Genomic DNA, 27,590 nt, shown 5'->3' with positions numbered 1-27,590 from the left:
ATATATTGATTTATCAAGGTACTCTCTTAATCTTGTTGCTTGTGACTTTGGAGAAAGCTATTTTCTTTTTGTGAAATAGGTTTTGGATTGGTGGGATATCATTTGTTTTATCATCATGTTATAATAAATAAAACTACAGTGAATTAAAGAATAAAATGCTGTTCTAGTTCATAGTTTGCTTGTGTTTTTGCAGCTGACAAAACCAGCCACCCTTTTTTTCCCTTAGATCAACCATCTTCATGAAGATGAACAGAATCCATTGTAACACCGTTTAGACACGACTTCCAGATGTTGTTCCAGATGCAGAGTTTCCATGCAGGAGGAATTGTGCACGGAGTGACACAAAGGTGATTTGTTGATGGTATTATAGTTATAAATACATTACTACAATTTATATAGCCAGTAGGATTTAATTGTATATAACAGTGAAATATTCCTGTCAATGTTGCCTATAACAGTGGTTCCCAACCTTTTTTAGACTTGTGTACCTCCTGAGCCATTTTATCATACCACTAAGTACCCCTTCAGTCAAACGTAATGAACATTCTCCAAATCTATAATGTACAACAGCTGATTATTAAATGAAAATTATTATTTATTTAACCCACTAGAACATTTAATTCTCAGGCATTTTATCCTTCTCAACTCAAATTAAACATAAAGATAAAAACGTTGCCTTGAAAGTGAGTAAGTAATTAAATAAATAAACCAGGTGCAGAAAACAGCAGCGTCCATAATACATTGTTTTTTCCAAAATACATCAGAAACTCACCCAAATGAGCAAATTCTGTGAGATTCTGTGGGAAATCTCAAAGAATTTGCATTTCTGTGGGAAATTTTTCCATGTACCCCTTGTAAAATGCTTGTGTACTCCAAGGGGTACACGTACCCCGGTTGGGAATTAGGGATGCACTGATATGAAAATTTCAGCCGATATCGATATCCGATTTAATTATTCCTGTTATGGTCGATAATCAATATCGGACATTAATATCAGCCCAGTTTTACATATCAGACCAAAACCGATATTCTAAAAAATTGCCAATATCGGCCAATACCGAGATCAATACCAATTTATCGTGCATCCCTATTGGGAATCATTGGCCTAAAAGATCTAAAAACTTCAACTTCACCACTCTTGCTGTGTATCAGTATTATTTACCTGAAATAAATCAGTCCTTCTGAGAAGTAAACAGTATTTTGTTCCCCTCAGGTGGTGTGTGGCTCAGCTTCTTGATTCACACACATAAAAGGAACCTCAGAAACTGTAGGATGCCTCTTTCCTGCGGAGCATTTTGATTTGCCTCCTGGTGTTTGGACCTATTTGCAAAGAATAAAAATAAAAGTAATTTAAAACGTCTTTACTTGCAACTGTACAACCATGCGGCACATTCACGTGGAGTTGGCCAACAAAAAGGCTCCGCTGGATCTTCCAGCGCAGGAGGGGGACCTGCCGCCTTCTGCGTCTCCATCAAATGGATTAAACTCTGCAGTAAAAGCGGGCGCACCTAGGCACTTTGATCAGGAGGAGTTGCGTCTTCAAAAGGTCTACCAGCTGTCCATTTTCTCCCAGATGGGGGGTTTTTCCGCCTCCACAGGATCCCACACTGAAGCCCAACAGAAACCAGGCCGGTTAGGTGTGAAAAGGGGAATAGAAGATACTCAGTTGTCTCACAAGCGCTCCCACCTTGAGGACAAATCAGACAGTGAGTTGCTGGAGGGACGGGTGTTATGTGGCTCCGTCCCAGCTCAAAGTGTTGGGATGGGGTCAGCGACTGGGCCTGGGTGGTCTGACTCTCCATACACCTGCACGCAGGTGGAGCACAGAGACTCCGAGGGCAGCTTGTCACCCAAGTCTCCTCCACTCTCCCCAAGCCACAACCCTCCCTCCCGACGCCCAGCTCACAACAATCATGACCGGCCCATCCTGGATGCGTTTGCTCCACTCTCACCCAAATCATCCCCAATGTGCGACCCACATGGGCACGCCTGTGACCAGGGCCTCTCCAACGGAAGCTCAGTAAGGACTGATATGATTAACGKGGGCCGCACGCCTACCTTCTCAATAGGTAGCCCAGTACATGACAGTTGTAGTAATGGCTCGTCTGGGGGCCAGCTCAGCCCCCACTTATATGAAATGTCTCCAAATCCTGCCAGCCCCACCAGTCCGCCTGGCCCTTTCTCACCTCCACACCACACGGAAATGCAGGAACCAGGGGAGGCTACAGAGTGGGGCGTTGGACTTGAATCCTCTCCACCTGAGCGAAGTGCCACACAAGCTGCCAGCACGTCTAATGGTCTGGCTTCCTGGGAGAAAACTCCCATCAGTAATGGCCACCGTCTGTATTCTGGAGGCCACTGGCCAGCTAAGAAAAGGTTGCTGTCCCCAAGTGATGCATCAGAATCCTGCTCAGAGGATGAAGGACCTTCTACTTCTAAGAGAAGCCGTCTGTCTTTGTTAACTTCTGGACTAGGCCCGGCTTCTTGTCGTAGTACTGATTCCAAAGCCGCACCCTACTGGAACCATCTGCTGCCCACTGCTCGGGATCGGCCCAAGGTCAGCACTCATACACACACGTTACTCATTGTGTTGTTTTTGCTTTTTTTCCCAAATTGAAATTTCAACACAGCTAAGTAAAGTTTAAAGTGATTTAGATTTTTGGAGGTGGGTTGTTGGGAAAGAGATAAGTCCTAATTTAATTACGACCAGAATGATGATCTAACAGCAAGTTCAAGCAGGAACAAGACCAATGAAAATCACCTTTTAATAGATTGCATCGCTGTCAGTTTGGTTTTGTAAGGTTATTTTCAAAAGCAAATAACAAAGCTATTAGCTTTGGCACTTCCTTAGTGCACAACCTGTTAGGGTTGGGCCATATTGGCAATAAATGAATCACAATTAATTGTGGTATTAGTTGGTAACGATTAATATGACTATTAATCCCCAGAGTCCCTGGTCGCTCTCCTATCCTAGTCACATCCTAGTCACATGACCAATTTAAACCATTCTAGTGAAAAGACTGGCTCTCCATAAAATCTGTTCCAAATTGTGTCAAAAGTACAGACTTCAGGCTATACAGTGATTTTTAAATTGGGTTGACACAACTAATAATAATAATAATAAAACYGGAGTTATGATAAATAAATTACAAAACTTTTTTTTAATGTTCGTCATTTTTGAAGTGGAGAGGAGCATTGAATGGAGTGACCGGGGAAATCTCCAGTCTGCCTGGTGGCATTTATTGCATTAATCACCAAGGGCCAAAAAATAATTGATTAAAGTTTTTCTGACGGTTAATTGCATGTGACACGATTTTGCCCAACTCTGCTGTAAATTKATCAGCTCGTAACATTTCATCTAGAATAACTGTAAAACTGACTTCAGTGTAAAGCTTTCGATTGTTCAGTAATCTTTCCTCAAAACCCCACTTCAAAAGATCTGAACATTCACTTTTAACAGCAGTTTGATTGTTTATTTACTAATATACTCTGTGTGTCCTCATTTTAGTAAGTAATTTAAAAGAAGCAACTCAGGTTCCTAAAATCTGCTTCCTGTCCTAATTGATCAGAAAATGTTTTCAAGTGATGCTTTTATTGTAGGATACTTGTAAAAGTACAGGATCTAATATTTTGCTGTAAAAAGAGGCTTCTAAACATTTGAGTATAAATATGTAAATTCAATTTTTTTCAGTCGGGGTGTTCGGCATGACAAATCTATAACAAAAGCAAAGTGTGTGTGTGTGGGGGGGGGGGGTGGTAAATAAAAGACACAAACTGTGAGTGAGTTAAAGTAAAAAGAATGAAGTGATGGCTGGCTCATAATCACACCCCGCTGGAACAGGCAGAGCAGCTCCAGAATAAAGCCCATTGAGGGAAGGTCCATTGTTCACCAACATGAGTGCTCTGTGGCTCTCTCACACGTGTATTCACACACATACAGCACAGGCACCCTGCTTAAACTGTTTCTGGAAGTGAACCGACCGATTCTGAACAGCGGGAGGTTAGAGCGAACTTTTGAGTCTGTTGGTTTTGCGTGATGAGGAGTATGGCAACAGGGCTCACTTACTGGCTTCCATATTCTGAAGGGATTATAATGGCTAGAAAGGTTCAGAAGAGATGAGACGATATCTTTAAAAGACAAACGAAGAACAATATACGAAGAGGAGCAGAAGTGATGAGAAAAGCATAAAGGTTAAACAAAGTTGCGATTTCATTGCGTATAGGTTAGATGAGACTGGACAGTATTAAGTAATGCTTCATGTGGATTCAACCATACGTGAAGATGAGACCACAAGCTGACAAAGATTTCAAAGGGGGTTAACTATTACCAACAAGTGAACCAATGAGTGAGAGGTGTGCAGTGAACAAATGCCTAAAAGTTAGCACAGGGTTAGCTAGTGACAGGGTATCTGATCGATGGGTGGCCTTTTCAAACAACGGAAGCCTGGAAATGGGAAAAATTAGTGCCGCAACTTCCAGTAGTCAGAGCTCAGTAAGTAAAACACCTGGAATACACAAACACATTTTTTCTCAAAAAAAAAAACAAAAACCCACAAACAAGCATCAGTGTGTGTTTATTTCCTTTGTCGATTAGTACCAATTTTATTTGCTAACAGGTACAGGTCAGCTAAGTCATTTAAATGTAATATTAGAAACTTAATAAAGATCATTATGTCTTTTTCTGTGTGTGTGTATGTGTGCTTTCCAGACTGCTATAGATTGCACAAGATCAGGGAGACGACTAAAGAATGGCTTGCGATTAAAAAGGTGAGTTATCCGTTATACTTTTTTACCACAAATGCTACTACGAAGAAAAGATAACGATTCAAATGGGATTAAAAGTTAAAATTGTGGGTTGAGGGTTTTTGGCTACATTTGCATAGATCAGTGGATTCACGTGTGATTTGTGAACGGTTTAGTCAGTCACAGTGACTACAGCATATAAACAGTGGAGAGTGGAGGTGGGAGTTAAAAAGATGTTTGCTGTTATTCCAAATTAAAGGGTTCTGTGTCTGGACTTGAATTCGCTCACAGGCGTGTGACATATTGTTTAAGACATAATTACTGTAACTCCAACCGCTAACCAGCGCTCTGTCTTGTGTGCGTTTGTGACCATATTCAGTCGGCAGCTGCGCAGCGGCAGGCAGACCGACACCGGACGATCCACACGTTCCTCTTCCATCAGCAGATCACTACTCGGCAACTTTGAGGTTTGCAATTTTTGGAAAGATGATTGATCACCATGTTTGGTACATTTTTTTTGTGTGTGTGACTGAAATAAAGACCGTCCAGAACAGATACAAATAAATCCTACTTAAAGCAAATAAACTTTATTTTGTTCTTCCCGTMACAGGAGTCCATACTAAAGGGTCGATTTTCCCCATCAGGGCAGATTGAAGGCTTCACGGCAGAGATCGGTGCCAGCGGCTCCTACTGTCCGCAGCACGTCACCCTACCTGTGCAGGTTACATACTACGACATCTCCGAGCACAGCGCACCCTCCCCCTTCCTGGTCAGTGTGTGTGTGTGTGTGTGTGTGTGCATTTTCTGTGGTGTTGTACCTGCCCAAATACAGGGAAAAAAAGATAAAATTAGTGAGATATTTTGAGCTTGATTGTTTTTTTGAATATTAACTGCTTCAAAACAAAATTTACAATATTAACCTAGATGAGATGAATCTGTGACCCATCCCATCAAACCGAGGATTAAGTGAAAAAGTTAAATGTGGATAAACAGACAGCTATACTGCACTGGTTAAAACATTTGTAACAACTGTTTTTTGTCAAAATACAATTAATAAATATCTTATGGATCATTGATGAAATACCATATTTGAAATATAATTTTTAAGTATTATTTGAAGTCTGTTTTTGAGCAGCAGCTACAAAAACATGCAAAGCTTTTTTTCTTCCCCAGCTGGTAAATCTTAAAATCAACAAAGTGAGGTTTCCTCTTTAAAATGACATAAAAATTTTCCTCATCAAAATAACATGATTGATTCATACATCTGTCAACACAAAATATAAACTGTACTTGATGTGTGGTATTGCATATTTGAATGTTTTGTGTTTATTTTTTTTAACAGTAATGGTTTTTATATTGTATCTGGATGTGTTTAATCCAATTTCTTGTTCTTATAATTGTGTTATTGTTGTGTTTATTTCATTTTATTTTATTTTACATCATGGTCAGGGTACTACAGATGAAAAATAGCCTTTTGGCTAATGGATGGCTCTGGATTATTTTTTTTTAACCCTTGAATTGCCATTGGTTTCTGATGCCATTTATTATTTTGCACTGTTCCTTTTTAAATAAATGAATCATAAACCTTAACCTAAAAATTGGATTCAGATCAAATATCAATGAGTTATYCTGATTAGGAAGACAAATCAATGCATATCTTTGGTAACACTCATGATATTAGGATAATCCAGGTATCAAWATGTAACTCAAAGCCAGGAACCTGAAAATKTGCTTTGGTCATTATGACCAAATTTGACTTAATCCTCAGTTTGATGTGATTGGTCACCAGTAAGTGTGCCAGAATTAAGGACCAGCATGATGAAAGCTCACATCTACTTTTTTTTAAATCATTTGTGGTGGAAGTTGTTTAGTTTTTGGTCTATCTGTGTCACTCCTTCTCAGGGGGTGATATCTCTCGAACCTATTGGAAAAAAAGGATACAGCATACCCAAAGCAGGGACCATTCAAGTGGTGAGTTATGTCCACTCAGGGTTGAAAGGGTCTTATTTTTTTTGACCCTTTCTGGTTTCAGTAAAACAAACAAAAATATATTTGTCTTTGATTAAAACCGTTGTGTGATGTCTTCTTTTTTTTTTAAAATCTCCTCAGACCTTATTTAATCCCAACAAAACTGTGGTAAAAATGTTCCTGGTAACGTACAACTTCGGAGACATGCCTGTCAATCACATAACCTTCCTGCGCCATCGTATCTTCCTGGTGCCCGTGGAGGARGGCGCTGAGGGGAAAGGAGAGGCGTCTCCGGGGGGCGGGGTGCTGGACAGGAAGAAGATTCTCTGCTACTTGATACATCTCAGGTATGATGGAGGATTTTTGTTGTCTTATTTTCTTTTCAGGACTACAATGTTGTTTCTTTATTCTGTTCAGCTCATTTCTGTTGTTCTGGGATTGCATTCAATAATATCTTATACAATCTGAAAAATGTTTCCAATAAACAGATCATCACTGACGACACCAAAATTAAACTAAAGCATATTTTATATAATGACTATAAAATTGGACGCTAATAAGTTAACAGTATTTGCAATTTATCTATTTATATATACACCGTATTTATTCAAGTATAATACGTAAAATTAAATCCATAAAGTTGGGGGGTAGTACTATACTCATAAATATTTTTACTTATGTATTTTAACTGAAATATCGGCTTCATTCACAAAATGCATGAGTCCGGAAATGAGACCTCCATGTAAAAAGCAGTTGAAGCGAGCTTACCTCTGACACTCCTCCGTGCTTCAGAGCGAGATAGTAACAGATCCAGGCAGGCGACATGATGTGAAAAAAAAGGGGGGGGGAGTRTTCCTGCACCTTAGTAATGATAAYGAAMTAATGACATTAGCGTGTRACCAGGCCGCTCCTGGAACAACAACAAACACATGTTCGTCTGTAATGGCTGCCGTCTACCGGTGTTCTGAAAATGTTTGAATGCCTGAAAAGAAGTTTCCCCACCAGAGGGGACGCTAGCGAGTAGGAAGTAATCTGCTTTTCCCCCACAAGATGGCCCAAATCTCATGTGAAGTCTCTGACTTTTGYGTTGGCGCCTCCTGGTGGACTATGTGTAAAATGCCAGAATTCATATGATGCTGCTACAGCTGATATATATTTGTTGTCAAAACACCTTTTAGTACATATGTTGTTAAAATAAAATGAACAGTCCAATGATCATTTTACTGATATGTATAAAGACTGCAAATGCTGAAAAATCTTGAAGTCTGTGTGAAATTGGAGGTAGTTTGGGGATTAATTTTTTTTTTATGCTTTTTAAGCTCAAAAAAAGTGGGGCGGGAGGTCGTATTATACATAAGATCGTATTATACATGAATAAATACGGTATATATTTTTTGTAAAAATAAAAAAGCTCACGTTTGTTTCCTCTGTGTCATCTCATTTCAGATTCCAGAGCTCCAAATCAGGGAAGATTTACTTGCACAACGATATCCGGCTGCTATTTTCCCGCAAATCCATCGAGGTGGATACCGGGATTCCATATGAGCTGAAATCTTTCACCGAGGTGCCAAGAAACCCTAAATACTCCCCCCGTATGTGACCCCTTCCTGACCTTTAGAAGCTCTCCAATACAAACGCAGCCTCTTTGTTGCTTCCTGAAGGAGTGGAACGGGAAACGAAACGGACTGCAGGAATTATGGACACGGAACTTGAGAAGAGTTGATGAGAAAACAACACAAGCACACAAGACACATACAGTGTTGGTCACTGAAAAAGTCCCCCTTTTCACTGCGTTGATATATTTTTTATTGGAGATTCAGAGAGGATATAAAAAAGTCCACTCAAACGTGACAGTCACTGAAAATGTAAGGAAAAAAAAAACAAGGATGCAATCAAAAGCAAGACTTTTTCAGTGCCTTCACCTGTACAAGGAAAAAAATGCACAAATCTTTACTCAAACATTACACACAAAAACAGACTGAAGCGTATCGCATCGGGGRAAAAAAACAACCGAGCAAGAACACTTTTCATGACAACTCTCAGTTTGAGTGTTAACATGCATGCCTTGTGACTGAAACACCTGAATTATCCTCTAGTGCCGTTTCACACTGTCCTTCACTCTGCCTGCAGCATCTACTGCCCCATTGACCAAAACCATTTAAAATTTGTTTTAAAAATAAAATGGCAACAAAGGCCACAAAGTAATCTGTGGGATCAGAAGATTTTTAAATCTCTAAAAAATGAGAAGATGCAAACAAACTTTAAAAATCAAGGGCTGTAATACAAACCAGCAACTTTAATCGATATATTCTTCCATTTCAAAATGATCAAATCAATACATTGACCTAATTTGACAAGACTCTGGACGTCTGTTGATGAATAAATTATCCTTTCACTATTTTACCTGCTGCAGTACAAACCACTGTGTACACATAAAAAAACAGAAACCCTGTTATTTTTATGTAGTCAGACTGAGGGACATTGTGCTGTTTTCTTTTTTTTTAGGTTGTGTTCATAGCAGTCTGATGTTGGAGTAAATAACTGGCATAAAAAAAGAGAAAAAAGACAAACTGTAGTATTATTAATTTATGTTTTCAAAAATGTCTTATTAAGCAATATGCTGCACAAAGTAGAGTGTGTTTTTCAGCTTGGACAAGCTTTCTTTTTAACAGGGAGAGAAAAGAAAGCGACAAATTAAGAGTGTGGGGGGAGGGAGGGACGATGAGGGAGGGATGGTGGGGTATTTAAAATGTGTGTGTGTGGGGGGGGTCTATGTATATTTAAAGAATAAACTCTGCGACTGGCGAGTACAGCCTATGTTTGTCGTTTCTCTGAGCCGCAGCGGAGAGTTTTACTTTTGAAAACATCGATTGTTGCATCATAAAATATAAAGTAACTTAATTTTAAGCTAAATTTTCTTAGGTGCATTTGCAAGTTTACTCATAAATACATTTTATTTAACTTAGATTGTTTTAGCAACAAGAAAAGTCACAACACGTTAGAATAAAACTGTTAATTGTAACACATTAAATGTTAAAACTACAATAGATTGGTTTGTTCTGCGAGGATTTGAGGATAATTCTTGAACCCTAGAAGCAGTATAGGAATGTAAACTGAATGTAGCTTGGATTAATATTAGTATATGTGAAGACTGAGATGGCTTATGGACATACTGTCCTGAACATTTCTGTTGAAATCCAAGCAGGTCTTGGCCTAGTTAATGCTTATATGAGCAACTGGGTGCTGGAAGCTACTGTGATGGATTGTCCAAGGTGTAACCCACCTCTAATGCAGTGACTGCTGGAGATAAACACCAGCTTCCTGTTAGCTGGAAAGGAAAAGAAGGTAAAGAAAAATAGAATGGATGAAGGCTGATATCTGTACCAGTGTGAAGGTGATTTTCTGTGGAAAAAACTAAGCTAAACACATCACATCTTATGGATTTTCTCTCGAATGAAATTAAAAAGATGAATGAAGATTTGAAGTTGGAATCAAACGATATATTCATGATTCTATTTACGCTTTTAACAAATCAAAACCCATCAATGTGTAAAAATGTAGTTTTTCAATTAACGCTGCTTCAACACTCTGAAGAAAAGAGAACACATAAACAGAAATATTTATTTAAAATGTCAAAATGACTTTAACCGCTTTTATTTTTTGAACTTCAGTATATTTTACCAGAAAATGTTTAATTTGCAAGTATTTTTTTGCAATGACTCCCTGTGCTAATGTGAATCACCACAAAGCTAATGAGTCGTAAATTCAAATGAAAACAATAATTTCAGCGTAGAAATATTCATAAAACTTATTTATGAAATGAGAGAAAACTTTCTTTACTAAAGTGCTTTCTCTCCTGTGTGCACTCCTCTGCTGGAACCAGTTAAAACAGACCTCCTCCTGTCGCCCTGGGCAGCTCTGCAAATACGTATCACTGACAAATACAGTATTGCGAATGTCAAATTACTCACAAAGCACTCCAGAGGGAAGAAAGGGAAAAAATAGTCACTATTTCATCTCTCCCACTAAAAATACCAAAGAGCTCCTATATTTATGATACAAGCAAGTCATTCATTTGTGAAACACACGAGTCACGATGTCAGGAACATTTCAACTGATCCTGAACTTTGACAAACTCGTGTACTTTCAACAAATGAAGTCTTTACGGTTTGTGTCCTAAAAGAAGACGTGACATTCAGAAGATGATGAAACTTGACATAGACCTATTTTGGATATCTTTTACTTATTTTAGAATCCCTCAGATTAATCTTGTGACCGGCATTTGATTTATAAATAATCAAGAATCTAAGTTTGTCTTTGTCGCTAAACAAAAAAAAAACTACTTATTAAGCTCAGTACACTAAGATTTACATTTCTGTGCAGTCCAGAAAGCATTTTTAAGTATTTATTTCACTGTTTTAACAAATGGTTGGAGGTGTTATTAAATATTTTGTTGGCCTTCAGCTTGTCTGACAGCAAACAGCTCTGGAATCCTCAAGTTTGGACCCATGTCAAGGTATTTTCTGACCTCTGAAGGCAGAAAGCAGTACTGCACCATCCCWTGAGTTTCATTGACACTTTTTTTTCTTTTTCACTGTTAAAACAAACAATAAAATAAAATAAAAACTATTTCTGAAATATCAGTTTTTGAAAAATATATCAAAGTAAAAAAACATTTTGTTTAGTTCAGTACAAATTAGTTAGATATTCAGAAAATGCCTTATTGTTGGTAGATGTGTGTCTGGATGATCAGTGACCACAGCCCTGGTAATATTTTTCTTTTGGTTCTCATTGATAAATTTAAATAACCTATTTTTGATTCAATGCAAAAGGACATTCAACAGTCAGTGGATCATTTTTAAAGACACATGTATGTGAGCAGTATGTTTTATGACTCGTACGGCCCCTCATAAAAATATGTTCTTGCTGCAACATTAAGAACAAAAATGTCCAGCACCAACGTGAAAAATAAAAAAGCAAGAAAATGTAAGTAATAACTCCATAATATTATCAGAAATCAATATTGTAAAATTATGATTTAAAAATAAGTTTAGGAATGATAAATGTATCATATTGGGTTCAGTGTTATGCACACTATAAAACTCATTTAATTTATACTTCCTGAGTGCTGGCTGTCCTAAAATAGAGTATTGATCCAAACACTGCAGTAARTAAGTCGAAAAACACTTTTAATTTCAATGAAAAATAACAATTAGATAGAAAATATAATTTTTTAAAAGCAAAAAATGGGAAATACATCATTTCTGATCAACTACATCTAATTGTTTCATTTAGTGTTTTTGAATGTGACAGATTTACAAATCTTTTCTTTTATTAATAGTCCAGCCCTTGTTATTACTGTGCAAAAGCTCCTCCTTTACAATATTCTTCTTATATTACATCAGTCAGCATGCTGGCAGCTCCTTCAATGGCTTGGCTCACCACTGACAGGTGATAGTGCACGTGGTCCCAGTCACTGGACAGACCTGATGACTCCGCATCAGCAAAGGCGTCTGCCAGTCCTGGGAAGGTTGACGTTCCGGCGTTACTAGAAGCCCAGATAGTGTGCCTGTGTGACATTTAAAAAAAATTTAAAATATTAGTCCAGCTTTTTTCAAAGGAGTTCACATCACCTGCTGTGTTTTGGTTAAAACTTGTAAATGCCATCATGAACAAGAGATATTTTGCCAACAAATATTAGCAAGAACAAAAACATCTGCCTTTCTTTTTCAGCAGCACAAAGTCCATTTGAATCACTGTTTAAATGACACGAGTGTCTCACCTGAATCCATATTTGTCTTTGAAGGCCAGAGGATTCAAGAAAGCTCTGTCCACCAACATGAGCTGGTCATTGATCTTTCTGACCTTCAGCGGCCTGAGAAATGAAAAAGAGAGGAAAGTGAGCATTTCTCTTCCTGTAACTGAGGAAATGTGTGTTTACTGTTTGTGTGTCCACCCACGTTTCGTTTGCCAGATCTGAGCTGCGAATCAGCTCGTCTAAAGATTCAGATGCTTTGCGAAAACTGGCCACGGCTCGTTTTAGCGGTTCTGAAACAACAAATCGTTTCAAGCTCTTAATTACATTTCCATCTCTCTTCATACTGACATTCTGTTTCACCTTTTCTCTGCCGCTGGGGCAAAGCTAGACTTTGTTGCAAGGGTAGCCAAGGTGGTTTTTACGGGCACACGTACAAGCCACCCGCTTCGACTGTTATCATCCATTAAATGGACGTTATTAGTGGTTACCAGTCACAGAGAATGGCTTCAGACCGTCAGCTGGTTAATATGAGGCATAAAGCCACTAAGGTTAATTTTAGAGAAAATGACATGGGCTACGATAACGTAGACTGAACTCCGGCGGTAGCAGATTGTTGCATTCCAACGTCTATGGCACTGGTAACCCACTAGGGGGCACTGTTGGGACAGTCTGAAGCCATTCTATGGGACTGATAACCACTAATAACGTCAATTTAATGGACTGATAACATCCAAACTGGCTGCACAAGCAAAGGAAACTTCTCTGGATCTGAATATTCAAGATGGCTGGTGTTGCTTATTTTAAATAGCTATAATTCAGCTATTTTTAGACATATTAAACTGAAATTTGATGTGGTGAGAGCTGCAATCACCAACATAATGGTAAAGTCACATCATAAAGTTCAATTCAGTTCAAAAATACTTTTTTGATCCCGAAGAGAGATTACATTTTAAAATGGCAGCCGCATGGCAGTACCCATCAATGTTACACAAAACTCTTCTAGTAGCTCCGTTCTATTGTTGTGTTGCAGACTAGCCTCTAGTTGTTTCCCACTTTCTATTAACTGGTTCTTAAACCTAGGACTATTGCACGTGTGTTGTTTTCAATTAATTTAGTGGTTTAGAAAGTTTTTTGTTTCTTTTCTCTACACCAGACATCACAGCAGTTTGACAGATATTTAGTCCTTTTTTGCTCTAACTGCCCATTGATAAAATGCCACATGATTCTCACCCCACTTGTCAATCATTTGGGGGGTGGCACCTGGGGTGGTCAATCAGGTGCCACCCTGGCCACCCCTCTGGCTCCGCCCCTGCTCTCTCAGCCTCAGCTTTTTGTAAAGTTGCTATTTTATTACTACGCATGATAAACTTCTGTTCTGTCTTCCTTTTATCCTACCATTTCAACAACTTCTTGCTCTCATATTTGAAGAGCTTTCTGTTAGCAGCTTCAGCTACTGTTTTTTCAGGTATTCACTTCCTGTCCCATGTGCTCCACTTTAATAGTCAGTCTTTTTCTAGCCCATCTGTGATACAGATACTCTAGTTCTAAAAAAAAAAAAAAAAGCAAAAACCTTTTGGTCAATGATCACAGGGAGCCTGTACCTTTACTGGACGAAAGGTGGTGTACATCTTGGACAGGTCACCAGTCCATCACAGGGCCGAATGAAGACAAACAAGAACCCACATCAAAAGGAAATTAAAATTCACACAGAAAGGCCTCTGCTGAGTTTGAAACCAGCAACCTTCTTGCTCTGAAGTGGCAGTACTAACACTGCATGCTGTCCACTTCTTCTGTCCTCTGCCTTTCTTATAGTTGTTAGCATTGTTCCTTTCCAAATATGATCATGCATGGACTCAACTCTCAGCTTCTGCGTGTATGTGTGGGTTTTCTCCCATGTATGTGTGGGTTTTCTCACATGCATGTGTGGGTTTTCTCCCATGCATGTGTGGGTTTTCTCCCATGCATGCATGATGTTTTTACTGACTGCTCTAATTTGGCCTTCACGTATGAAGTCTTCCGGCGAGCATCAGTGGCCTTGCAGTCTTGTACTGACCCATAGAGATCTTCTTAGCTTGAAGCGGCTCCTGATACAGGTCCACTGCTGTTTTCAGGTATTTCTCCAGACTCTCGGCGTAGTCGCTGCAGTTCAGTGGCAACACCAGACTGTCGGCCAGTCGAAGGAGGATGTTCCCCGCTGTCCTGGCCACTGCTTGGTGACTCACAAAGCCTGAGAGGAAAAAGACCATTGGGATGTTGGGATAAAGGGAAACTCTTTGCAAAATCTGAGGCGTGAATTTCAAAAAGCTATTTGGATGATGATGATTGCAGCACGATAATGGAATTACTATGGTGAGAAAAAGCAATGCTTACCTGGGTCAATGAACTTTGAGGCATAGTCAAATGTGTCATATGCTGTGTGGTAAGCAGGATAAATCCGAGCATTTGTTTTACTCTGGGTGAGGAACGGCAGTGAGTTTGGATTTACATTAAGACATTAAAATAAATTCTGACCAAGTAATGGGTAGATTCATTCAAACAAATGAAGTAAATGCAATGATGCAGCTTAAAACTAACAAAACACATTTAATACCAAACATTTTATTACTCAGTAGTGACCATATTTAAGAACTTCTAATGAAGGAGAAAAGACCATGTATGTATACCCTGTCATACGTGTAGGACATGTCCATTGAAGCGATTCCCAGGTAATGAATAAAGGCAGCGTAATCACTCCCAGCTCCTGTCAGATAACCCAGTCTGTGAAGGAAAAACATGAAGCATTTTTAATGAAACAATAACAAATCAGCTATTATCATATTGAATTTTGCAGGGGTCATTGAATGTGAGCATGTTTACAATGTCAACCAGTTCTTAGTTCAGTTGATTAAATTTAAAAACTACTCCTAGGCTGTGTTTTATTACGCCTGCAGCAGAAAYGCCTTATTCAAAGTGTCACAATCACAGTACTTTAGAAACAACAAAATGAAATAAAAATCTGAAATTTTACATCTTATGCTTTTGTGTTTAGATGACCAAAGTTTTGCCATATTTCTAAATAAATGCTTCAATAAACAAATGGTTCAATAAAGATTAAAAAGATGTCTTTAAAAAATTAATTCACATTTTCACCAGTTATTTAACTGACCAATGAAATGTCTGAGTTTTTAACATGTGTGTTCAAGATTTTATTTAATCTAGGATGTTAATTGCAAATCATCCTAAAYCTGCTGCTAAATTTAAAAAGTGCTGACTAAAGATGGCCTCTTGATTTGATCATTTCTATATTAAAGTTTTGAAAATGTTCTGGTTGATGTGATTTACGTTTATTTGAGACGGATGCTTTGCAAAATGGAGTGTTATATTAGAGAGGTGAAACTGAATCTCAGTACCTTGGAATGAGCCCATGAGTCGGGCTGGTCCTGTTAAAGTAACGTTTCCAGTTTTCGTACACATTTGTGGAACCCTGTCCAGGTGCACTGACCTGGTGATTGAGCAATAAAACCCTTGTAAATGATGGTGGATTCGTTCGTTTTATTCTGTTTTAAAATGCTGGTTAAAACCACCTGAGCTGACTTAAAAAGCAAACCTGTTTTGCGGCTTTGAAGATGACATTTTGCATCGAAGGCATCCCCGAGGCTCTGAGGGTGGCGTTGGCTTAGGAGGTGAAAAGAATTTAGGAAAGCTGTCACGGAAATTTCAAAGACACAGCTCTCACCCCAAAAGAATCAGCACAATTACAATAAAATTGTTTGATAAATTATTTCCTGAGAAGTGCAGGCAGAACATTTAAAACTGTATACCTCTTTTGATTTAAAAAAATGTCTTTCAAAAAATATAAATCAGTAATAAAGTGTTCTGTGTAGAAAAGTTTTTTAGTTACATTCAATATTTCTGGAAGGTTTTGTTAAACATTGTGCAGCGGTCCATGGGATATTTTGCTGACAGAGTTCCCTTTAAACACAAATGATAAAAGACAATTTCTTGCACAATCAGAGTTTGGACCGTCTTACCAAAAACAGCTATGTCCACATTTATATAAGCCACGGCGCGTTCACTCAGCTTAGTGAAGTATTCCTGAAGGACAGAAAAGATCATGTTTTCTGTTTATCTCAGTCTCAGTGGACAGAGACACGCAACAACAGAAAATGAATCATTGACCCAGTGAAATGCTTCATCAGATAACACATCTTGAGATAAGCAGTTGTAAAAATGACTTTTGTGAAAATGCACATCAGGATGATTTTTGTTTAAATTTTCTCGATTTTTCTGTCTCATTTATAAAACAGAAAAGACTGACGCGAGTTTCTTTGCAAACGAATAAAGTTTCATTTAAAAACGCTTTAGTATGGAAGCTGAGAGGATGCTTTCCGCATTCACCCCCATGGTTTTCTCGTCATGACGTCACATTGTGCCATTATGAAATAAATGATGAGTGCTTTCTCCAGATAACGAGTCATGGTTTTCCTGTCGTGTGTCAATTGTTAACCAGGGAGACGGCTTGGTTCCCCCAGCTGATCAACAAGAGAGTTTATTATATCAGCAGGATTGTTTCAGTGTAAACACCCATCGAGCTGCAGTCAGACCAGCCGTCTCCTTAAATGAAGAGGGCTGATATGAAAGTTGTCTTTACAAGACAAACAAATACATTAATGTAGTAAACTTCATCGTGACCATCTGAGGGAACCATGCTGTCTTCATGGTTACCGAATGATGCACAAGAGGAAAACCATCAAGAAATTTTGTCCTGATGCATCTCAGTAATCCAGGTAGAAAAAAATCAAAAAGAAAAAAATAAGTGTAGGTCTTCTGGATGGGTTCTTCTTTAGTGAAACGTTTCGTCTCTCCTCCAAGAGACTTCTTCAGTCTGATGAGTTTCAGGTGAACTCAGCCTTATAAGCACTGCCTCCACATGGTGGACAAACAGGTTAGTCATATGCAAAAGAGGGACATCGCCTAACAATAGGCTTGATTAGCTCWATTGTTCATAGAGAGTCATGTGCCCCATCACCTGACTTATTGGTTTGGATGCTTCGGCTGTGGTTCTTTGGTGTCGTGCTATGTGTATGTAGTGAATGCAGGCGGGGTTCAACGTCCCCTTGTTTTGTTTTTTCCCTCTTTGTGTTGGTATCATTGGGGCCCTGATTCACATCTTTTGCTCACAGGGGCGGAGTCATACTTGCAATGACAGCATTGTAGGAGGAGGACAACTGGGCACGGAGGTCTCCAACTCTGTTTAATGGTGGATGGTTTTTCTTCACAAAGATGGCTTCCTTTACTCCTCTCTCAAACCAACGTTCCTCTCTATCAAAGATGAGAACATCTTCATCCCTGAAGGAGTGACTGCTGGCCTGTAGATGAGTGTAAACTGCAGAGTCCTTACCTGATGATGTAGCTCGTCTGTGCTGGCTCATTCTATTGAACAGTGGCTGTTTTGTTTCCCCAATGTATATCTGATCACAGTCCTCCTGACACTTAACAGCATATACTATATTACTCTGTTTTTGCCGGGGAACTGGATCTTTGGGGTGAACTAATCTTTGTCGTAACGTGTTTTGGGGTTTGAAAGCCACTGGGACGCCATGTTTAGAGAATCAAGCCTATTGTTAGGCGATGACCCTCTTTTGCATGTGACTAACCTGTTTGTCCATGTGGAGCCAGTGCTTATAAGGCTGAGTTCACCTGAAACTCATCAGACTGAAGAAGTCTCATATGCTGCGTTCACACCGAACGCGATTTCAGCTTCAAAATCGCAGCCAACGCTGCAGTTTGAAGCTTGTGCACTTTGAGGTCAGACGCAGGACAGCTGCGCTGCACGGGAAGAGCCTCCCCGCCCCTCCCTCCTCTGTCGGGCTCTGTTTAATGTCGGACGAGGAAGTGGCTTTGCTTTATTTACAGAGAGCAAGAGCGTGTCACGTTCATCAGATAATTAATTCATAATTAATTCACCAGATAATTCAGAGTAGAGGCTCACAGCTGGCTTTCAGGACTATTTTTCCAGTCTGATGAGTCGCTGCCACGCATTGCTGCGGATCAGGACACGACTGCAGCACTCATTTCAGCTAAAGAGCAGGAGCTCTGTCTGTTTCAGGTTAGTGGACATCATTCAGTAAACTGTCCCGTCAGGAAATATGTCACTACGTCACACAGTGGAGTCTCTCTGATTGGTTGACGCGGCGCGTCGAGCTGCAAAAGTTCAGATTTTCTAACTTCAGCGATTTGYGCCTCAGCGCGTCGAACGCTCAGATCGTTCAAATCGTTCAAATCGCGCTGCTCTAATCGCGCTTGAGGCGCCGCAGAACTTCCCGACGTTGCTTGAAGCGCGTCCACCRTAGRCTTTGTATGTAAACCTGCTGCTCCTGACGCTGAAATCGCGTTCGGTGTGAACGCACCATTAGAGGAGAGACGAAACCTTTCACTAAAGGAGAACCCATCCAGAGGACCTACTTATTGTTTTCTTTTGAAATCAAGAAATTAACTTATCTTGAGAAAACGCTCATCGTGATTTTATGATAATGACATAATATGTTAGACATAACACTGTTGTGTCATAATACGTTAGAAAACCATGTAAAAAATGAGATGTGGAAAACGTCTGCTCTCAGCCTCCATAGTTCAGGGATGAACTGGCATGGTCCCTTTATAGTTTTTGAGAGTTGTATGGAGATCACCTCTGTGTACTCGGTAGACCCAATAAGTCCGAACTCTTCAGCTCCCCAGCTTCCAAAGATGATGGACCTGCGAGGCCTCCATTTTCCTGCCACACAGGAACCAGTTTCTAATCAAAACTATCCAACAACTACTTCTTCCAGGTAAAACTCTTCTCACCTTGTTTGACCAGTCGGCCCAGGACCCTGGTGATCTCCAGCATGACCGACGTCCCGCTGCTTGGGTCGATGGCACCATGTACCCAACTGTCCCTGTGGTTCCCATAAATCACATACCTGTCTGACAACATAAATGAGACATTCTAAGCTGAGCACAGAAGACTTTATATTATATTATAATATTGGATTTAGTCACCACTCTCACCTGGTTCCACACTTCCTCTGATAACTCCCATCACATTAGAGGAGTTCAGTGTTTTTGCTGAATTGAAGATGTCCAAACTTACATTGCTGAAAAAGGTTAAAGTTTAAGCTGGGAATTGTAAGAAACAGATGGACAAGAGAGGCCATTATTTACACATAACACATAAGTATTGACCACCTGTCTTTAAAACGAGATGTTGGTTTAAATCCTGGAGCTCCATAATTGTAGGTGCAGTTAAATCCTCCCTGCCAGTCATTTGGAGCTGCAGCTCCGTCTAACTCACTGAAGTTATTAAAGAAAAAAAAACAGTTAGTTTGGAGTCACAACTAAATATTTTAAGCATTAACTATTCCACTAACCTGATCAGTATGTATGCATCCTCAAATCCGATTGGTTGTATTGGAATGGGAGGGAGACCCTTAATATCTGTCTCYGGGATTCTGTAGGTCTCCTCTGCGAAATAAAACACACTAAAATAACCTCACTTAATGTCGTTGTTACAGTGAGACAGTGGTTACCTTTAGCTGCCAGGTACGGCGTGAGCATATCTCCAAACTGAGTTTTGAAGGAACCTCTCTCCACACCGGATGGCGGCAGGTACCAGGAGTGAGGATACGTCTCGTTGGTGTCAGACAGGAGACCATCGTTGATATCCAGAGGGTCCGTGTACACGAGCACACCTATGATGCCGTATGGTTCTGCATTGATGGCCTGCATGAGGAGAATGAAAAGAAAAGAAAAGAAAAGAAAAGAGAAGAAAAGAAAAGAAAAGAAAAGAGAAGAGAAAAAAGAAAAGAAAAGAAAAAAGAAAAACAGAATAATAATTTAAGATTACCGTGGACCCATTTAAACATTTATCTATGGATTAACATGTTATTTATTTACTTATTTATTTATTATTTAGTTCATAATTTCCTTATAATATCACCATTATGTATATTTTTTAAATAAAATTTATAATATTTAACACTTTGGATGGAGTAACTTGTCAACAAATGAGCAATTTTCCCTTGGGATCATTCTATTCTATTCTATTCTGTTCTATTCTTTCTTTAAAATCAGATACATTTTTAACCATATAGACCAATGAGGTATATAATATGAAGGGCGCAACTGTAAACAACAAACATTATTTGTGATTATCTTGTAAGTAATAAAGTTAATTCACATAGTATCTTTCATAGACAATATAAAAGCACAAATTGATTCACAATAAAAGCAATTTTTTAAAAATACAAGTAAAACAGGGTAGAATGTACATATCAAAAAACTCAAACAACTTAGGTTCTAAGAGCTGCTTTGATTGATTTTATTTTTTCTTTGTTTTTAACTTTTTATTGTTTTGGAAAGTGGGGGTGGTCATTGACAGGCCGGACAGAAGTCACCCGCTGGCCACATACGGCCCATGGGCCACCAGTTGCCCATCCCTGACTTAAGTCATCTCAAATTTAAGAACGTCCATCATGTTACTTAACAGCACTTTTAGGTTATTAAAATGCAAGCTTTGGGTTTCCAAATACTTTAAAATCTAAAACAAAATTTGTCTCTAAGTTGTCTGGATAATCTTGCGTTTTATTCATATGTTTGGATACATAAATGTCACCAGTCCAGAACGTTCCACCATGCTTTACTGAACTTCCTATTAATATAACTGTTAATGTACTGCATTCATAAAAAATATAATTTACAATTCTTTACACACAACTCATGGGACCTCATTAAATTTGACCTGGATTTACTACACATGTAAATTAGAGGTAAACTCTAACATCATGGTAAAGGTTTGTTCCCTGCTGACAAAAATAAAAAGATTTTGTTTGGATTAAAAGACTTACTTTGTCTGCTCTACCTACTCCTCCATATCTGGTGATGGCGATTGTTCCTCTGAGGTCGACTGTCTGGTTCAGACGCTCGTAATCACTGAGTTTCCCCTGATTGGCGTAAACCAGTTTCCCCTAAAAGCATCAAGAAAGATGGAAATTCTGTCAGCAGCAGTGGCAACAAATAACTCAGTAAAATATCAAATCCCCAGAGTCTATTCATTTTTTAATTATATTTTTACAACAGGCAAACACAAAAACCGCAAACAGTCTTATCCCAGTGAATGATCACCAGTTGATGTCTGGTGTAATCTCTCCCTGTAAAAACTGATAACTTTATCAGTATGATAAACTGTTCAAAAGTATTTGGCTTTGAAGATGTGTTATCTGGTAAAAGAAGTATTTTTGTTACCCAGCAGTGTAGTTTTACAATAGATTGTCAATAATTAAACAAACAAGTTGTTTTTCTCTCCTGATTAGTTTTCAGCTTGGGTTGTGTAAAACCATTGAGTTTAACTCATCTAACTGAACGCCCAAATACATTTAGAACCACTTTCTGTATTCGAGGTTGCCATTTAACTCAAGGATTTTGGTTCTTTATACCAGCTTTTTTAAGAAATGTACTTATAAATTGGTTTTATTGGTATTTTAAGTTGTGTTAGCAAAATATCCTCAATGTGCAATGTTGTCGAACGAACACTAGAGTAGGCATGAATATATCAAAAGGACAATGTATCACAAAATACTGACTTTGAAGGTGAGGATTAGTGTCAGTAAGGTTGATTACTCTCCTCTAATTGATAAAATCAAGCGACAAAAATTCTCAAGATAAGAAAAGTTTAGGTTGAGTTCTCGGAGTTTTCGAGTGCAAAGTTCAGAGTTGTGTTCTATAAGTCAGAATAATGTGATCGTCATGTGATTTTATTTTTCTTCCCGCCTTTCTTCCAGTTCTTATATTTTATGGTATGTACAGGATGTCCCATAAATGCAAGCTGTAGTGAAATATCTGCGCGCAAAAGTGCAATAAAACACTGGGACAGGGTAATTTTCTGTTGTTTATGATGTACTAGCTGTAACCTGTTTTTTTGTTTTTTGTTTTTTTTTTAACCTTTGGGTTTCCTGGAGGAGAGTACGCAGCAAACGGCTGAACCACCGCAGCATCTTCTTGCTCTGCATAATAAGGTTTCTCCTTTTCTCTGGCAGTGTGCAGCACAGACCCAGATGGGTCCACTGGAAGGAAAAAGTTATAATAATAGTTATTGAAACATGAAAAACTCCCCAGCTTTGCAATAAATATAACAAATCATTTCAGAACCTCATTTGAACSAAAACAGCATCAGTTTCACTCACCAACAGTAACTTTATTTGGTTTGTTGGGGTCAGGAAAAGAAAGATAGACCTTATATTCCTCTCTCCAGGCCCGATCCAGACCAGTTTCAGGATCCTGCCATCTCTTTAACATGAACTGGACCGTTTGCTCGTCTCCAGGTGTGGTGGCCATATGAGGCACTTTGGTCAACTCCCTATGAAGAAACACTTGATTTAATCACATATCAATGAGAAAAAAAAATTAAGCAACACGCTCAATGTGTTGTTAAGAAAATATCGTGGATTTATTATTATCTTTTATCTAAATCGCTTTGCTTCTTCCATTCACATTTTGGTTTGAATTTTTTTATGCTCACACTATATCATTTTTCTAGCATTAAAATAAAAGGATAATTCACAAAAATCTGATATTTCACATCTACTTTCGACAATGCATCAACTCACCTCAGGTTCTCCTGAATATTAACATTATCCACCTGAGATAAAAACTCCTGAATGAGGTTTTCATCCACATCCTTCGACACATCCTCCACCCAGGACGGCGCAGAGTCGCCGCTCTTTGTGATTCCAAAGTGACCAATTAGGATACCTATCGTCAGTATGGCAGACCCACACACAACCCCAATCAACACCTGCTTGAACATTTTCCACCTCAAGTTGAGCTCTTCAGTCAAACAGGTTGACTCTTCTTGGATCTGTGTACTTTCTGTTTTTTTTTTAAACTCCCCCAGTGGTAAGCTGGTTTTTCTGAGACTGGCTGCTCCCTATAAAGCCTGAGTTGTGTCATAAAAATGTTTGCATCTCATTTCTAAATATAACAAAGTGCAGTTGCTGAAGTCACCGTCACTGTAAAGTTTACACATTAATGGACTTTATCCCATGTGTGCGTGCCTTTAGGAGGCAGGCGGGAGGCAGAGGTTGCGTGAGAGCAACAGGGGGCTTCAGGTGGGTTGTTCTGTCAGGTATCTCTATCTCGTTTCTGCTTCAGATRCACAGTTGTTCAGTTATTGAACTTATCTCTGTTGTGTTGCTTGTTGGCTTCATCAGAGTATTAGTATTAGTATTACACACAGACCTGAGAGGAAATCAGATATTTTTTTCCCAGTGCTTTAAAGTGCCTGTGACATGCATGTCCTTTAAATACAAAAATTCAAAGAAAACATCTTTACATTTAAAAACTTGGCATACAATWCGTATGATTTTRCTAATTTTGTCACATAAGTGACRTAGTTTCTTTTGAACTTGGTTTAGCCAAAGAAACAGGAAGTGACATCAAAGGGGAACTATTTAGGAAAAAGAACTCTCTGGTCTTTGTTCATTGAAAYATTATCATTTATTCGTTGACTCTTCCTCATCTCATTCTGATAGTGGCTCAAAATAATTWAAAAAAACATCAATTTTTTCTCTATTTGTGTTGCWWGCCRTACAGCAATGTTYTGTTTACATGCAKMCATTCCCCTTTGTCATCACTTCCTGTTATCCACATGCAAATGCTGTATATCAACAGCTGTTCGTCTCAGTGGGATTTTTTTTGCAACTTTATCGATGTTATCTTTCTAAAAAATACTTTCATATTTATTACAAAAATTTGATGTCACGTGCACTTTAAAGTTGTTGAACAAATGTCTAAAAATAATAATGATTCTGCACGAAATTGATTTGAATCATCTGTTTTCACCACAGTTAAGTCTCCTCTACCTAATCCAACACATTCTGAGTTTACAGCGGGTAAAATAAGTATTGAACACGTCACCATTTTTCTCAGTAAATATATTACTAGAGGTGCTAATGACATGAAATTTTCACCAGATGTYGGTAACAACCCAAGTGATCCATACATACAAAGAAATCAAACCATAAATGTCCAGAAATGAAGTTATTTGTAATAATGTGGAATGGCACAGGGAAAAAGGTATTGAACACATGAAGAAAGGGAGGTGTAAAAAGGCATGGAAAGCCAAGACACCAGCTGAACTCTCTCAGTAATTAGAAAACAAGTCTGCCCCTTGTCAGTGCAAGTTAATATCAGCTGGTTCAGTCCCAAATGATGGCCAGGTATCACACAAGAACCATCTGATGATGGGTAAAGGTAAAGAGCTCTCTCAAGACCTTCACAGCCTTATTGTTGCAAAGCATAATGATGGCATCGGTTACAGAAGAATGTCTAAACTTCTGAAGGTTCCAGTGAGCACTGTTGGGGCCATAATTCAGAAGTGGAAAGAACATTATTTCACCATAAACCGACCACGACCAGGTGCTCCTCACAAGATTTCTGACAGAGGAGTGAAAAGAATTATCAGAAGAGTTGTCCAAGAGCCAAGGACCACTTGTGGAGAGCTTCAGAAAGACCTGGAATTAGCAGGTACGATTGTTTCAAAGAAAACAATAAGTAATGCACTGAACCACCATGGCCTGTATGCACGCTCACCACGCTAGACTCCACTGCTGAAGAAACAGCATGTTGAAGCTCCTTTAAAGTTTGCTGCACAACATTTAAACAAGCCTGTGTAATACTGGGAGAATATAGTCTGGTCAGATGAGACCAACATTGAACTGTTTGGAGGCCAGAATACACATCATGTTTGGAGGTCAAATGGCACTGCACATCAGCCCAAAAACACCATACCAACAGTGAAGTTTGGAGGTGGGAACATCATGGTGTGGGGCTGTTTTTCAGCATATGGTACTGGCAAACTTCAAATAATTGAAGGAAGGATGAGTGGAAAAATGTACAGAGACATTCTTGATAAAAATCTGCTTCCATCTACCAGGATGATGAAGATGAAACGTGGCTGGACATTTCAGCAAGACAATGAGCCCAAACACAAAGTCAAGGAAACTCTCAGTTGGTTTCAGAGAAAGAAACTAAAGCTGCTGGAATGGCCCAGCCAATCACCTGACCTGAATCCAACAGAAAATCTATGGAAAGAACTAAAGATCAGAGTTCATAGAAGAGGTCCACGAAACCTTCAAGATTTGAAGACTGTTTGTGGAAGAATGGGCCAAAATCACACCTGAGCAATGCATGCCACTAGTTTCTCCATACAGGAGGCGTCTTGAAGCTGTCATTGACAACAAAGGCTTTTGTACAAAGTATTAGATATATTTCAGTAAGTGTGTTCAATACTTTTTCCCTGTGCCATTCCACATTATTACAAATAACTTCATTTCTGGACATTTATGGTTTGATTTCTTTGTATATATGGATCACTTGGGTTGTTGCCGACATCTGGTGAAAATTTCATGTCATTAGCACCTCTAGTAATATATTTACTGAGAAAAATGGTGACGTGTTCAATACTTATTTTACCCGCTGTATGTGCTTTACCATGTTGTACTGAGCCCATCAGAACCATAACTTGTCAGCTCTATTTTGAATAAAGTAAAAAATAAATAAATAAATCAAATTGAAAGTTGGGCTCTAGCGCCCTCTGGTGGTCAAATGCAGAATTGCCCAAATAAAACCACTTCCTGGTTCTTTCCGAGCGCCGAGCGCGTGTTGTTTTGGTCCATTTTAATGAAATTGTGACGCAGCTATGCTACTTTTGCGACAGATTTGTCGCTTGTTTTTAAATAAAGATATTTTAAATGGAGAATGTGACACCGGTTTGTGACCTTGACACGGAACCTTTCAATGAATCGTTTCCTCCGGTGTTTTCTGCCWGCCTGAATGTTTCGCTTTCACTCTCTGACAAACACAGTGTGCAGGAGACGAAACGGTAAGATGATCCTTTAACATTTGTTAATAAAATTCTTAACCTATAAATCAATAATGTGGGATATTAGAATGTGTCATATTCACTTTGAGTAACTTAAACTTTCTTCTATTTAGGATTTGAGCTAATAAATAAACATAGAAATTTGTGTGAAATCGAAAGTGTTGCATTCTTCTTCCACGTCTGTCAGTGAGTTGACAGAGCAGCATTTAGCTTCCTACATTAACCAGTTTAGGTGGAAAGCTGAAATAAAATGTGTCTGTTTCTGTGTTTCCAGGTGAGAGGATTTTCCTTCAGTCTTTCCCACCATGTTCCCCCTCCTGTTGGTGCTTTCTGTTCTCTGTCCTCCCTCACCTGGAGCTCAGATCCCAAGCCAGGCTCAAGCCAAGGACCCCCCCATCGCCACCAATGGTCAGCCTTTTCCCTGGCACCGAATGAGGCTTCCCCAAACTGCCAGCCCCCTGCACTACGACCTGACCCTCCACCCGAACCTCACYACCCTGGACTTCACCGGTGTTGTTCGGATCAGCCTGGACGTGCACGAAGACACCCACACGGTGATTCTCCACGCCAAGCAGATGCAGGTTTCCAATGTGCTGCTCCTGGCTCCTGATGGCGCCAGGCCCCTGAAGGTGTTGGAGTATCCTCCTTTCCATCAGCTGGCCCTGCTGTCGGACTCCGTGCTGACCAAAGGCAGGAAGTATGAGGTCCAGCTGGAGTTTGCTGCAAACTTGTCCGACAGCTTTCATGGTTTTTACAAAAGCAGCTATCGCACCAGCAGCGGGGAGGTCCGGTAAGACCATTACCTTCCCTCCCCTTTCTAGCAAAAGAATCAGTGTACAAGTATTTTACAACAGTTCTAATCTCATTTCTTCGTCACTCAGGGTTCTGGCATCTACGCAGTTTGAGGCAACGTTTGCTCGTGGAGCCTTCCCCTGTTTTGACGAGCCCGCCTTTAAAGCCAACTTCACCATACGGATTACACGAGAGCCACGCCACATCGCCATTTCCAACATGCCCAAGGTGCGTGTGTCTTTTTAACGAAGGCAATGAACTTAAAGGGGCAATATCATGTAAAATCAACTTTTTTGAGTTTTATGTTATAATGTTATACTCTCATAAAAAACATCCCCAAAGCCTTGCTTTGACTCATTCATGCATGTTTGAGAAATCCTGCAGCGTTTTTATGCAGCCATGCTCAGGAGCAAAACAACAGGTGGGGACCAG

The 27,590-nt window shown here is 39.3% G+C and overlaps 3 protein-coding genes across 6 annotated transcripts in view; 2 read left to right on the top strand and 1 right to left on the bottom strand.

Annotated features, from left to right (window-relative positions):
- The window catches only part of atosb (atos homolog b), a gene marked incomplete at its 5' end in the record, with an annotated part of 10,776 nt that extends 1,406 nt beyond the window's left edge, over positions 1 to 9,370 (top strand). The window contains 8 exon segments of the mRNA XM_014011726.1: positions 227 to 347; positions 1,214 to 2,557; positions 4,709 to 4,767; positions 5,123 to 5,210; positions 5,354 to 5,512; positions 6,646 to 6,714; positions 6,853 to 7,058; positions 8,158 to 9,370. Of these exon segments, the coding sequence (XP_013867180.1) occupies positions 1,382 to 2,557; positions 4,709 to 4,767; positions 5,123 to 5,210; positions 5,354 to 5,512; positions 6,646 to 6,714; positions 6,853 to 7,058; positions 8,158 to 8,311 (1,911 nt within the window). The 3' untranslated portion in view covers positions 8,312 to 9,370.
- Positions 9,371 to 12,035: 2,665 nt separating this feature from the next.
- naaladl1 (N-acetylated alpha-linked acidic dipeptidase like 1) lies at positions 12,036 to 23,491 on the bottom strand. 2 transcript variants are annotated; one of them, XM_014011724.1, is made up of 20 exons: positions 23,092 to 23,491; positions 22,669 to 22,841; positions 22,427 to 22,548; positions 21,334 to 21,453; positions 20,017 to 20,209; positions 19,858 to 19,951; positions 19,676 to 19,780; positions 19,499 to 19,584; positions 19,295 to 19,414; positions 19,138 to 19,223; positions 16,480 to 16,543; positions 16,056 to 16,123; positions 15,859 to 15,950; positions 15,133 to 15,226; positions 14,840 to 14,921; positions 14,523 to 14,696; positions 14,071 to 14,097; positions 12,672 to 12,759; positions 12,494 to 12,586; positions 12,036 to 12,280 (listed from the first exon to the last, which is right to left on the bottom strand). In XM_014011724.1, the coding sequence occupies exons 1-20, from the start codon at positions 23,289 to 23,291 to the stop codon at positions 12,103 to 12,105; spliced, it is 2,259 nt and encodes a 752-aa protein (XP_013867178.1). In that variant the 5' UTR covers positions 23,292 to 23,491; the 3' UTR covers positions 12,036 to 12,102. The 2 variants fall into 2 exon arrangements, with proteins under 2 accessions (XP_013867178.1, XP_013867179.1); XM_014011725.1 differs by lacking the exon at positions 14,071 to 14,097 and having other exon boundaries at positions 23,092 to 23,489.
- A 2,643-nt stretch (positions 23,492 to 26,134) lies between these two features.
- Positions 26,135 to 27,590, top strand: part of erap1b (endoplasmic reticulum aminopeptidase 1b) — a 17,063-nt gene continuing 15,607 nt past the window's right edge. For all 3 annotated transcript variants that reach the window (XR_001310486.1, XM_014011723.1, XM_014011721.1), the window contains exons 1-3: positions 26,135 to 26,366; positions 26,641 to 27,156; positions 27,248 to 27,386. Coding sequence is in view for 2 of the 3 variants with exons in the window: in XM_014011723.1 (XP_013867177.1) it covers positions 26,672 to 27,156; positions 27,248 to 27,386 (624 nt within the window). In the remaining variant the exon portion in view is untranslated. The remainder of the gene's footprint in view (positions 26,367 to 26,640; positions 27,157 to 27,247; positions 27,387 to 27,590) is intronic.

This window comes from Austrofundulus limnaeus, unplaced genomic scaffold, assembly GCF_001266775.1.
Source record: "Austrofundulus limnaeus strain Quisiro unplaced genomic scaffold, Austrofundulus_limnaeus-1.0 Scaffold84, whole genome shotgun sequence".
NCBI lineage: Eukaryota > Metazoa > Chordata > Actinopteri > Cyprinodontiformes > Rivulidae > Austrofundulus > Austrofundulus limnaeus.
Note: the sequence above shows the minus strand (reverse complement) of the source record. Positions and strands in the feature narration are given on the sequence as shown.